This window comes from Primulina eburnea, chromosome 18 (assembly GCF_022965805.1).
Source record: "Primulina eburnea isolate SZY01 chromosome 18, ASM2296580v1, whole genome shotgun sequence".
Lineage (NCBI taxonomy): Eukaryota > Viridiplantae > Streptophyta > Magnoliopsida > Lamiales > Gesneriaceae > Primulina > Primulina eburnea.
In genome coordinates this window covers 30,991,441-31,004,501 of record NC_133118.1, presented here as the reverse complement: position 1 = coordinate 31,004,501, position 13,061 = coordinate 30,991,441, and the positions used below count along the sequence as shown (strand labels likewise).

The 13,061-nt window shown below is 35.2% G+C and overlaps 1 protein-coding gene and 1 long non-coding RNA gene across 2 annotated transcripts; both read left to right on the top strand.

The window, feature by feature from the left end:
• Nucleotides 1-4,110: 4,110 nt before the first annotated feature.
• LOC140819667 (uncharacterized) lies at nt 4,111-5,124 on the top strand. Its single transcript, XR_012115252.1, has 3 exons — nt 4,111-4,309; nt 4,546-4,680; nt 4,782-5,124. It is a non-coding gene; the product is annotated as an uncharacterized lncRNA (long non-coding RNA).
• An 876-nt stretch (nt 5,125-6,000) lies between these two features.
• On the top strand, nt 6,001-10,109 carry LOC140820017 (adenylate kinase 4). Its single transcript, XM_073180315.1, has 6 exons — nt 6,001-6,210; nt 8,008-8,153; nt 8,237-8,356; nt 8,436-8,603; nt 8,764-8,853; nt 9,665-10,109. The coding sequence occupies exons 1-6, from the start codon at nt 6,111-6,113 to the stop codon at nt 9,761-9,763; spliced, it is 723 nt and encodes a 240-aa protein (XP_073036416.1). The 5' UTR covers nt 6,001-6,110; the 3' UTR covers nt 9,764-10,109.
• The last annotated feature ends 2,952 nt before the right edge of the window (nt 10,110-13,061 follow it).

The window sequence follows — 13,061 nt, the reverse complement described above, 5'->3', positions numbered from 1 at the left end:
GAGTATAGATATGTAAGATTATCTCACAAGATATCAGCTATTAAAAAAAGAAAAATAAACTAATCTTTGAGAGAAATGGGTTTGCAAGTACAAACCATTTTCCAAGTTGATTTGATCCGTCTTTATCTCATTTAAATTATTGTGTATATTATTGTTCTTTAAAAAAAGAAAGAAAAAAAGGAAAAGATTTGGATCTTACAATTTTACATAAATAATTATGCAAATTTAAAATAAAATATAAATAAATAGGCATGGATCTTATTATAATACTAGCGTTCATTGTGTTGTATGCTTATACAGTTGAATTCAATAATTAATTAGACACGATAATTTTTGTTATTTTCAAATTAATGATTTCTCTATTTTTTATTAAGAGTAATATAGTTATCTAAAAAAAAATTAAAAATATAGATGAAGATATGATTGAAATGAAAAATATAATAAATATGATCGAAATTAGATTTTTCATAACCAAACAGATGATCGAACCAGTCTACTTTGAAATAATGGTTCAACCAGTGAGCCGGACCGGAAAACCGTTATATCATATAAATTAATAATATAAGATAATACATAATATATTTTAAAATTTAAAGTTGTTTCTTTTATTTAATTTGTTTCATCAGTTTAAAGCTCCCTATATATTCTTTTCATGGAAAATATTCTGTTTCCATACACAAGTCACAATATGTGACCAAGTAATAGGGTCTTCACATTTTTTTGAAATCTCATCCGTAGATACGGGTCAACTCTACCGATATTCACAATAAAAAATTAACATAAAAAGTAATAATTTTTCATGGATGACCCAAATAAGAGATCCGTCTAACAAAATACGACCTGTAAAACCGTCTCACACAAGTTTTTGCATTAGATAAGACATGCCAAGTGTGTGGCAGCGGTATTGGCTTTATGATATCCGATGATGGATTTTTCTAAGTGGCTGCTGTAACTCGCAAGCCGAAGTTAGAGTTGATACATGAGTCGATGAAGAAGTACAGATATTTATCAACTATTACTCGGCCACGCACAGCCGAGTTCGTCCACTCAAAGTCATTGATGCTGAGCCTGTCTCCCAATGTAAAACACACACCGTCTCAGTTTTTGGATCTTCCATATGTCATGGAGGAGGATATGGATAATGAATTTGGCCCAACAAAGCCTACCAACATTGGATCATGTCAAAATAAGTTTAGCTAAGATGACCACCATTCCACTATCAGGTCGAGATACTTGACAGGTCTACAGGTTATGATCCAATTGCAATGTCAGGCTTTGATTTGAGAAGTTTAACGCAAACCCATTAATTGTTGGTCTCGCCCGGGCCAACATGGTTAAGGTTTTAGGCTTCCACTAAGATCATGGCTGATGAATGGGCAGACCAGGTTGTTCATGGTGTGAGAACCTGAAATGAAACTCCAGCAGTAGCAGCAGCTGGCCAATTTCAGCAGAAGCCAACAATTCCAGCAGCAACTCATATTTTCAGAAGATGTCATTTTCCAATAGAACAGAATCCAGCAGATCAAAATCCAGCAGACTGAATCCAGCAGCAGAAGAGCGAATTCCAGCAAACAGTTACTGATTCAGCTATTGAGTTGTAACTGAAGCATTTATCACGGAATAAAGGTGGTTAATGGCAGATTATGGCCATTTAAGGGGAAGCTAACAGTCAAAATATTTGCCTATATATAACACTCTCAAAGCTCTGAATTGGGTTACACAAATCTTGAGAGTATCACTTGAAATTAGAGCTAAGAGAGTGCATTTTCGAAGCTGTAAAGTCCAGTAGCAAGGCAAGCAGATTTCCAGACCTCAACCGAAATTCTTTTAGCAAATTACTGTAAGTGGGCTTATGTATAAATATCTTGAAAACTGTTTGATGATTTCTGTTTTAAAGCAAAGTATGTTCTCGACTCCTGTTACCTGATTTCGAAGCACTGAAACTTAGTGAACTAATGGTAGGAATATATATTCTGAACATTACTGAATCCTGATTACTGATTACTGGCCTCACCCCTTAGAGGAGAGAACATATAGGGGACTGATATCAGTTTAGCCATGAAATTCACGAATGTGCTCAGTGCTTACTTGTTAAACTTCTGATTACTGGTTACTGAATACTGATTACTGATTACTGATTTCTGAATACTGATTTTCGTTATGAAAATAAGAATTCTGTATATTTTCGAATTACTGTTTCTGTATAAAAATGATTTCGAAAACTGGGAGTTATTCCCGCCCCTGCTTACTGAGTGACAATCATATCACTCACCCACCAAACCCATCTCAGATAAGAGTACTGAAGAAATGTTAGAAGAGGAAGAACAGATTCAGTTCTGGGGCTGGTGAAGAAGACTGTTGTTCTTAGTTTATGTTTATGTTTTCCGCTGCATCTGTCAAGGAGTTATTATATTTGGTTTTACATTTCCGCTGTAAAACATTTATCTTTGAGTTTGTATCAGACAATGATTATTATGAATAAAAGACGGGTTTCTGAATTTTGTACTTCTGAGGCTTGTTGTTTTCGAATGTAAATTTGAGAGCAACGCCGGTGTCAACCAACCCCCGTCCCGGGGCGTGACACATGGTTCCGAGGCTCAGACACAAGGTATAGCCCATCCTTTATTATCTAGAAGGTTAAAACGGCTACATTTCAGTCCTGCCATTCTTTAGTTAAATCATCTTTTTAATTATTATTTTTTTTTTTTGAAAAAAGTTGACCTCCTCGACCCAGTTCCCATTCCCTAAGGGCTAAGTGGAGAATAATTTAGACCATGGACCCTGGCCGGGCTAGATGGACCTTGGTCCGGTGAGAAGAATCCTGGCCGGGTGACCTGAACCTTGGCTAGTTGATCATGCCCGGGTTCTAGTCATTTTCCAGGGAGCAATTTGGAATTTGGTCATGCTTTTAGTCATCCGTTCCTGCCCGAGTCCAAAGATGACCACGCCTTTCTAGGGCATCAGTATTGAAAAGATAAACTTTGGTACTTGTCCCTCATTGTGTCCTACTGGAAACACGAGTCAATCAAATTTCCATATTAGTTGTTAACTGAGATGGAATTTTGAAGATGGCGATCAGAGGTTCATGAATATTTACATTTTAAGCCAGCTGCTAAGGTTGAGTAAAAGCATGCTAGTACCAGCACTTTCATCACTTTCCACAGTCGTTGTCTTTGACATGAATTTGAGATTATTTTATTTTAATCAAGCTTGTAATATTGGAAATGCATGGGAAGCAGAATAATTTGAGTCCAGTGCTAAATATCGTGGCGAGCTCCGAAGAGATTCTAATTGGAGAAGGACTAACCGGACCTCTTCCTTCCCCAATAATGCCGCTATCATGCGCGAAGCGAAGCTTGATAGGAGCCCGAGCTAAGAGAATAGAGCAAAGTCTGTCATGGTTGGAATCAAAGAATCTTTCTGCTTGCTGAGCTTCTTCATGACCGATCTAGGCCCAACTCAGGGCGATCTCTTCCATGTGAAATGAAAGGGGCAAGCCCCGGTAAGTCGTCGAAGGGGTAATGTTAATATCCTTTGGAAGCGTGTGGCAATGATATGGTATAGATCTCTCCGAAGCACAATACCGATCTCTTATCTATTCATTAGCCATCTCCTTCCTTGTTTGTCATGCGGCTAGAGAGGCAATTATGCCATATCTGACATATTGACGTGGGTATGTTCAGGCCCATCCAAGCTGTCCCACCACAGAAGTTGGCCGGAGTCCATGGCAGCCGATATACGCAATGGTCTAAGTCTCCGGAGTTGTATCTGTCACTAGAAACTCTAGTTGAGAAGTCGTGGAGGTGAGCCAGCAGCACAAATTTTGTATTCTAATTGATCTTGTTATATTACCTGCACTTATAGGCTATATGGCTATAAATTTAAGTAGGAATTTTGTAATACCTTCTCATTGTGTTTACAGTTATTTTGACCTGAGATGAATACTTACTCATCAGGAATTACTCTGATAAGTTTTAGAACAAATTGTGTAGAACTTGCGACAATTGAAGGGAATAACTGCCACATATAGGATGACCAACAAGCCTCTACCTGTTAGACATTCACCTTATATAATAGAAAAGATTGACTTCAGATGTTTTCCTGTGCTCCTGCTGGCGCTTTGCTTCAATTTTAGCTGCTTCAGACAGAAAACCTTCTACTATAACTTTCCTACTCTTTGCAGGCTTTTCTGGACGGAGAGCGAGCTGTTACATATCTAACCAGTGAGCTTCGTGAGGAACTCTTACATGGAACTGCAAATGAGATCACTCGTCGATATCATGAATTAGCTGCCGAGTTCGTCAATATGGTATGCTGATTATTTAGTGTTCTGGATATCTTCCTCGTTTTTCCGCGATTAATTTTTTGAGGTTCATAACCCCTCTGAGGTTCAACACAGCATCATTGGACTCATTCTTATTGAGTCACTGCTTTCTGCATGATGGGGCATTTCATTGAGTGGAAACTTTTCTCTGTTTAAGTTTTATCGAAGGACAGGATATGATTTTGTGAATTTTTTTTTTGACTAATTAAACTTGTTGACAGGCCCGAAAAACAGAGTCATCGATTCAAAAAATACGTTTAGGTGCGCAAAGAAGAGCTGGCGCAAGTTCAGATGTCTCAGATCATAATGTTTCTGAGATAGACAAATTATTTATGCAGTTATTTCTTGATATCCAGGTGGTTGCTCTTTCCTCAAAAAAAAAATCGCAACATCCTTGTTCACGGAATTTGCTCGGTTGTGTTTTTACTCAATTGCACACTTTTCTATATATATTCAGGAGTATGGACGGAACCTCGCCTCACTTGGTATCGATGCTACTAGTATTCCAGCATATTGTTCCTTGTGGAAGTGTACAGCCCCTTCAGACAAGCAAAACACTATTAGCTTCTAGTTCCTAATTTGGCTACTACCATTTTGCTATGTGACAAATGACTCCAATTCCTGCATATGTGGAAGCCAGAAGCAGAAGCAGAAATCACAGAGATTTCCGGGATCGTTTTTCGCGGTCGAGTTTTTTCTTATGCATGCTAGGGTGTTGTATTTTGGGATGTATCTGTTACCTGTATTCTTTCTGATCCTTTCGTGTTATTTTAGATGGCATGATATGAGCACCAGAAGCATTTCCAGCAGAAGTTAGCGCCAACTCCTTGTCCGTATGTATGTATTTCTGAAGTCGTAGGTTATAAATATTTTGGAAAAAATAGAAATATGTTTCATTTTTTGATGTCTAATGTATTAATTATTTCTGTTAATTTCGTACACAAAGAATTCAATTTAATTGAATTTTATTTTGCATGAGTTATGTGGATGAATGATTAAAAGTGGGTCAAAAAGTCATCAATATTTGTTCAAAGTTGATGATCTTTTGATATTCCTAAAAATATGTAATATTTAATTTTTGATTTTTATATATTTTTTGGAACAAGATTTCACTATATTTCGACAGTGTTAAAATTGAAAAAATGAAAAAAATCTTTCAGGTAAGAAAATAATATTCTTGGAAATAGTTACAACTGCAGACATATTTTGTAAATTGTTTATATATAAACAAGTAATAAATTGATTTAATTATAGTAAAACTATAAAAAAAACTATATATGAAATCTAATAAAATCTAATAACACATGTAACCTTTAATGTATGAGTAGGTCTTTTGTAAACGGTCTCACGAATCTTTATTTGTGAGACGAGTCAACCCTACCGACATTCACAATAAAAAATAATATTCTTAACATAAAAGGTAATATTTTTCATTGATTACCCAAATAAGAGATCTATCTAACAAAATACGACCTGCGAGACTGTCTCACACCAATTTTTACCTTTATGTATTAACTTAAGGATATGATGAAATTTCTTGATTTTAGTTTTCATAATACATATAGTTTATCCTAATTATAAATATGTATTATAGTTTTTATAATACATATAGTTTATCCTAATTATAAATATGTATTATTATAAATAAAAATAACATAAGCGTCTTACACTCTTACTCCATCAACATCAAAACCTCCGAAAGTCGGAGAACACAAGCAAAGAATCCAGAGGTTGCTCTTGCGTATTTTCTCACCCACCACCATTCGCAACAAGGGAGGAGAGGAAAATGGCCAATCTGGAAGATGTGACGTCGGTGGATCTCATGACGGAGCTTCTCCGCCGTATGAATTGCTCCTCCAAGCCCGATAAACGCCTCATCCTAGTCGGTGCGTTCTTTTTTTTTAGTGAAGTTTTTCCCTCTTTCATGTAATGGGTTTTAGGTTTTCGAGTTGTTTTTCATGATTTCAGTTATTGATGTAATGCCAAAGTTCTAAATTTTATGTTGACATTTTAGCTTAGATTTGGTTTCAACATATGGATAATGCTTTGAAATGTGTTTATCATGTGAAATTGTGTTAGTCAATAACAGTATATGCATGTGTGTTTGTGTGCATGATACGTTTTCTTGGAAAATTTGTTAAACTTAGTAGACTTGACAATTGTTTCACGACCAAATGACGAACATCAACTAGTTAACAAAGCATTTAGTTTATGAGGTTTTGTTGCTTGGACTAATGGATGAATGTCGATTTTAAGTTGAAACCTGAGTATATCTGCTTGGAATCATTGTATTTTTAGTTTAGTTTTCTTCTTCTGGTTTTTTAGAGTGGTAGGTGACTTCTCGATGAAGTATCCAGAAGCTTAGATCTGTGGGATTTAATTTCCTCACTAGGATTTGCTCATAATTTGGAGTTGCAGTTTATGTATACATTCAATAGTCTTAGTGCATTCAAGTATTTTGCTGCATCATTTAAGGTTTTAGAATCTCCTATCGTTGACAATGCATACACCAATAAACCGATCTATCATCAAACTGTGTGAAGTTTTAGAACTTGTCAACCTACTGGTTCACACTCTCGTGATTAGCTTGGCCAATGATCGATCTGCTCAAGCTTTAATGATGAGTATTCCGGCAATATGTTGAAAGGTTCCTGCATCAAAATTCAAATAACAATTTCCTTAGGATGTCTGCAATTTTACCCAAACATCACAATATCAAATGACGATTCTGAAGATTGGGAAATTGACCTAACAATTATAATAATTGCTAACCAAATTTCTCGAAGGTTTATTTTATTGGATAACATGAATGAATTTTTTGTTTGCATATGATACTTGTATGAAAACCCTTAGCTAAGAATACAAACCAGGTTGAAGATAAAATTATAGTGGAATCCCTGAAACTTGTCTAGAAAACAGTAGGAAATTCAATAAAAAGTAAACAAGCTTGAGACCCATTCTAACATAAATGTGCCGCTCTACTTAATTAAATAAGTGGGCCTAGCCATAACTAACTAAATCAATTTTAGACCTTAATTTGGTTTATGTACTTTAAATATAATCTTTTTACATTTTAGATTTCTTGAACTTGCCTGAAAATTTGTTGTCATGGAACATGAGTGTGTCCAATTGTTGAGGATGAAAGACCTTTAATTTCCTTCCATTATTTTGTTAACAGGTCATGGTATCACATCATTTAATGTCTTAGGCTTGAATATTCATTGGGTATCCAAGCTCAAACACTATATTTTTTATTATCATCATTTAAATATCGTTTAAATTTATTTTAATATTGATAATTTCATTTTTAACTACTAAATTTGTTAAAGTTAAAAGGTATTATCATGAATATGCCATCAAGCACCAGCTCGAGTGATGTGTTAGAATTTAGAAAGCTTGCAAGCTAAGTTGATGTTCGGGAAATTTTTTCCAGCTTGAGTCACTTGTGACTTGTGTACTTAATCAGGCTTAACAATTTATTTTTTCGTAGTTGAGTCTGAGTATGATGTTACTCGATCTCGATCTTGATCTCGACCTTGACTCGGCTTGGTCCATATGCCAACCCTACTTCAAACCCATGTTTCAAGAAATAGCTTGTCTAGATGGATTCCAAGAGCTGAGAGGATTGATAAAGTTTTTTATGAGTATTCTAATGCCTTGTACCTTTCACATGAACTTTGCAGGTCCACCAGGATCTGGAAAAGGTACTCAGTCACCAATGATTAAGGATGAATATTGCTTATGCCATCTGGCTACTGGTGATATGCTGAGAGCTGCTGTGGCTGCCAAGACTCCCCTTGGGGTCCAAGCCAAGGAGGCCATGGAGAAGGTACATTCCTTGCTTTATTATTCTAAAATCTTTGATGCATAAGAACTTATACCAAAACTTTATGTTTGTTTGTGATTTCTCAGGGGGAACTTGTTTCTGATGATTTGGTTGTGGGGATTATCGATGATGCATTGAAGAAGCCTTCCTGTCATAAAGGTTTTATTCTTGATGGATTTCCAAGGACAGTTGTCCAAGCGCAAAAGGTTCACTATTTTTTCTTGGAATGATGTTTCTTGGTCAGTATCCAACAGTTGTAAATGAGTTGCTGTTCCTTGTATTCAGCTGGATGAGATGCTCGAGAAACGTGGAACTAAGATTGACAAAGTTCTTAACTTTGCAATTGATGATGCTATCTTGGAGGAGAGGATTACTGGCCGTTGGATCCATCCTTCTAGTGGTCGTTCCTACCACACGAAATTTGCACCCCCTAAAGTTCCTGGTGTCGATGATGTAAAAGCTTATTCTATGTCTATTATTACTTACATTCTTTAGGGTAGCCATCTAGAGTTTTAGCTATAGTTATCTTCTCTTGGAGCTGAACTGACTCGGTTACTTTGTGCATTGAACTTCTCTATAAGGCGTAGAGGTGATTTCTTGATTATTTGTGAAGGTAACTGGAGAGCCTTTAATTCAACGTAAGGATGATACTGCAGCTGTGCTCAAGTCGAGACTTGAGGCTTTCCATAAGCAGACTGAACCCGTATGATTTCATTTGATTTTCCTTTTTCCTGTTTCATCCTTTCAATATTAATCCTTTGAAGCTTTTATCTCATGTTTTAGATATGCAGATGTGAAGTGTTTCAATGCTTCACTGTTTTAATACTTTGTTTTGGGTTCATGCTTAACATTTGTGTGATATATGCTAAAAAAAGTTTGTGAAAGACCAAAGCGATTCATTAGAGAAGCTAAAGCATCTGGTTAATTTCCTACGAGATTGATTGAAAAGAAAGTTAGTAACAGTACAAGTAGCAGATGTGTTGAAGGTTGTGGCTAGTATAGTGGGGCATATTGCCTATAGATTGCAGTTTTATCTGTTAACATTTATTAGAACGTTTTACTTAAAATGTTGAGATTATCAATTGAAGTTGAAATGCAATGTATCAGTCATTAATTGGTCACAGAGCTTGTAAGGTACATTTTGAATAACGAGTCCAAATATCTCCTTAGTATGTGTCCATGCCTCAGTGGTGTTCTCTTCTATGAGTCACACATCTTACCTTTTTTCTTGGTTCTATGATATGCTTACACTTTACCATGCTTCGCATCTCTACAATTGCTAGTTAACAAATTCAAAATTGAGAAACTCTTATGCACAAGAATATGAAAACTTCGCTCGGGGGGCAGTTGTAATTTCAACCCTATAAGAATTAAAAATTAAAAGTAAGGGGATTTTAGTGATGGATTTTGCTCCGCTAAAATCAGATAAAATTGATTGTTTTCAAATTTGAGGATCCTTAGCTAGCTACCTTTTGCCTCACATTCTGAACCGCTCTTGATTTTCAAATGCATAGGTTATCGAATACTATAACAAGAAGGGCGTCATTGCAAATCTCCCCGCCGAAAAAGCTCCTCAAGAGGTCACTGCAGAGGTGAAGAAGGTACTCTCCTGATACTAAGGTTGCCATTTTTGTCCACTAAACAATAAGACTTCCGGCTTTGCATTCATTGTACTCTAATTTATTATTCGACGACTAATGGATCCGAGACCATTTATTTTTGGCGAGCTGAGACACTGTTTGGTGTAGCTTTTGAGACTTCTTATAGAGAGTTACAGAATAATTTTCTCGAAACTATTGAGGACGGCTTAATGTAGTTCATTGCTACGGCATCATCTTTAGACTCTTATCTGTACTCTTATCTGGTGCTTTATGTGTAGGCTTTATGTCCTCCGCCGTGGTATTAACTCCTCAAAAATAGTGAAACATTGAATAATAAAACCTTAGAAAATTTGGTTTCTGGGTGTGTTTCTTGCTTATCACATCTGTGTGTTATATATTGTTCATATGCATGAGAACATTTAGAAGTAATTCACCTTGCATCCACAAATTGAATCATCTCGTGTTTGACTCGAGTTTCGGTGACATAACATAATATTAATTATCGATGATAATAGACATGACAATTATGTAGGTTGTGTAACTTGAAACCATAGTTTTAGGCCTCTGTCAACTTAACAATTAATTTATATAAGTTAGCTAACTTAATTATTTTAATAAATAAGTATTATATAATAATAATATTATAGATTATTTGCACATTCTACTTTTTAATAATAAATAAATTGCATACATGCAGACCAGTGTTGTTAACAAAAAATAGGTATAAATAATATTGATTCTATTTTATGTATAAATATATTATAATATGAATCCTCGAATATATATATATATATATATATATATATATATATATATATATATATATATATAGAGGAAATTGATACCCTGGGCGCCCTTTGGTGAGCGCCCAGTGGGCGACAGCTGAGCTGTCGCCCACATGTGCAGTTTATTTTTTTTTTAAAATTTGACGTTTCGCGACGGTTTTAAACCTCCGTCGCAAATGGCGACGGAGTTTAACAAACCATCGCGAAGCCCACATGTGCAGTTTATTTTTTTTAAAAATTTGACGTTTCGCGACGGTTTTAAAAATCCGTCGCCATTGGCGACGGATTTTTAAAACCGTCGCGAAACGTCAAATTTTTTTTATAAAAAGAAAAGAGGGGAAAACGGGGCGTTCCCAAATTTCGTGTCCCACCTTCGCCCAACAGCCCTTCTCCCACCTACGCTCAAATCTTTACGTTAAGAAGATTGAGCGAACTTCTGGAGCTCTCGTGCGGGGAAATATTCCGACGACATCAGAAGGTAAATCGATGTAGTTCTAAATTTCATATTCCGAAGAAATTTCCAATTTATGATTTTGAAGGTTTCCGGTGTATTGGCATACATGTTCTTTAATGTTTGTGAAGTGTAAGTCTGCATATTTAATTAATTGCACTAGGAAATGGTGTTGATGATCTAGCTATTTATGTATCTGGAGTATTTATAAATTTATTCATTTCTAGTATGTTTTGTTAAAATATATTTTATACTTGATGTTGTTTCTCATATGATTATATTGTTACCGTCGCTAATCGTGCTCGGTTAATCCCCAGACAATCCTCGCCAGCACCTTACCGCCCGCAAAGATTTTCGAGCACCACCTTACCCGCTGTGGTCGACGTAAAACATCATGTTTGTGTCGCGTAGTAAATTATTTCTAATTTCCACCTGTCTAATGCATTTGTGGGCTGTTGGGCGAAGGTGGGACACGAAATTTGGGAACGCCCCTCTGTCCCCTCTTTTCTTTTTATAAAAAAAAATTTGACGTTTCGCGACGGTTTGTTAAAATCCGTCGCCATTTGCGACGGATTTTTAAAACCGTCGCGAAACGTCAAATTTTTAAAAAAAATAAACTGCACATGTGGGCTTCGCGACGGTTTGTTAAAATCCGTCGCCATTTGCGACGGATTTTTAAAACCGTCGCAAAACGTCAAATTTTTAAAAAAAAATAAACTGCACATGTGGAGCTGTCGCCCACTGGGCGCTCACCAAAGGGCGCCCAGGGTATCAATTCCCTATATATATATATATATATATATATTTTGGAGAAAGTCAAAAGTTGAAATACAGATTTTGGAGAATTTTGTATGTTGTCAAGCACGAAATTTTGGATTATTTCATTAAAATACTCGCCCTCGTCAAATGCACTTAAATCGCATTTTGATAGATGAATTTCAAATTATGAATTTTAAATATATAATAACAAATACATTCATTTATTTGGTAAAATTTACTTGATAAAATTTTCAAACTCCGATTAGTTGTTTTTTGAAGTATTTAAGTGAATTTCAATTTTATCATCTTGGACGTAATTGAAATCTATCATAATTATCATTGAAATTGTATAGCTTGATATTAAATAAATTTGAAATCTTCTTAGGTTGTACTTGGATAAAAAGATGAGTTAGTCTCATGTAAGACCGTCTCACGGGTCATAATCCGTGAGACGGGTCGACCCTACCTACATTCACAATATAAAGTAATACTCTTAGCATAAAAAGTAATACTTTTTAATGGGTGACACAAATAAGAGATCCGTCTCACAAATATGACCCGTGAGACCGTCTCATACAAGTGTTTGCCTAAAAAGATTTACTTTGAAGAGAAGAATTTGATTTGAGATAGATTTTAATGATAGATTTAGAATGACAGTAATTTTCAGTTAATTTTAAATTCATCATAATAAATATCACATTTAAATAGATTGTCGAGAGAGTAGATTTCAAATCCATCAAACAAAAATTCATCTAAACAACCAAATAAATATAAAATTTTAATCCATGATTTCAAATTCTTTCATTCAAATTAAATTTTGGTCTTTCAAACAAGTCAATTAAAATAAATAAAAAGAAAAATCCACCAATCCAATCACGACTGTATATCTTTCTTTCGAGAAGATATGACATTCAGTTACAAAAATAGTCGATAAATAGGTATATACATAGACAATTATGAAACTCTCAAATTTAGGATAAGGATTCCGGTTTGAAATTTGGCGATTGCAAATCTCTCGGCTCCATGTATAAAAAAAGACCAAAAAAATATAAAGTAGGTCTCTTGTGAGACGATCTGACATATTTTTATTTGTGAGACGAATCGATCAAATCCATATTTGGAGTCAAAATTAATACTTTTGACATAAAAATATATATTTTCATGGGTCGGATCAGATAGTGAATCAATCTCACAAAATTGACCTGTTACCAAATCTCACAAGAGATTTTTTGGAAAAAATATATCGTCTGTAGTAGTAAATTAATTTAATTAGTAAAATTAAATTACGGTGATTTAGTCAACAGTGAGGCTATTA

Bases quoted from the DNA above. Each gene is read 5' to 3' on its own strand.
- LOC140820017 (XM_073180315.1), top strand. From the start codon at position 6,111: ATGGCCAATCTGGAAGATGTGACGTCGGTGGATCTCATGACGGAGCTT. The intron at 6,211-8,007 runs GTGCGTTCTTTT...TGAACTTTGCAG, and splicing joins TAAACGCCTCATCCTAGTCG to GTCCACCAGGATCTGGAAAA. The intron at 8,604-8,763 runs GTAAAAGCTTAT...TTATTTGTGAAG, and splicing joins AAGTTCCTGGTGTCGATGAT to GTAACTGGAGAGCCTTTAAT.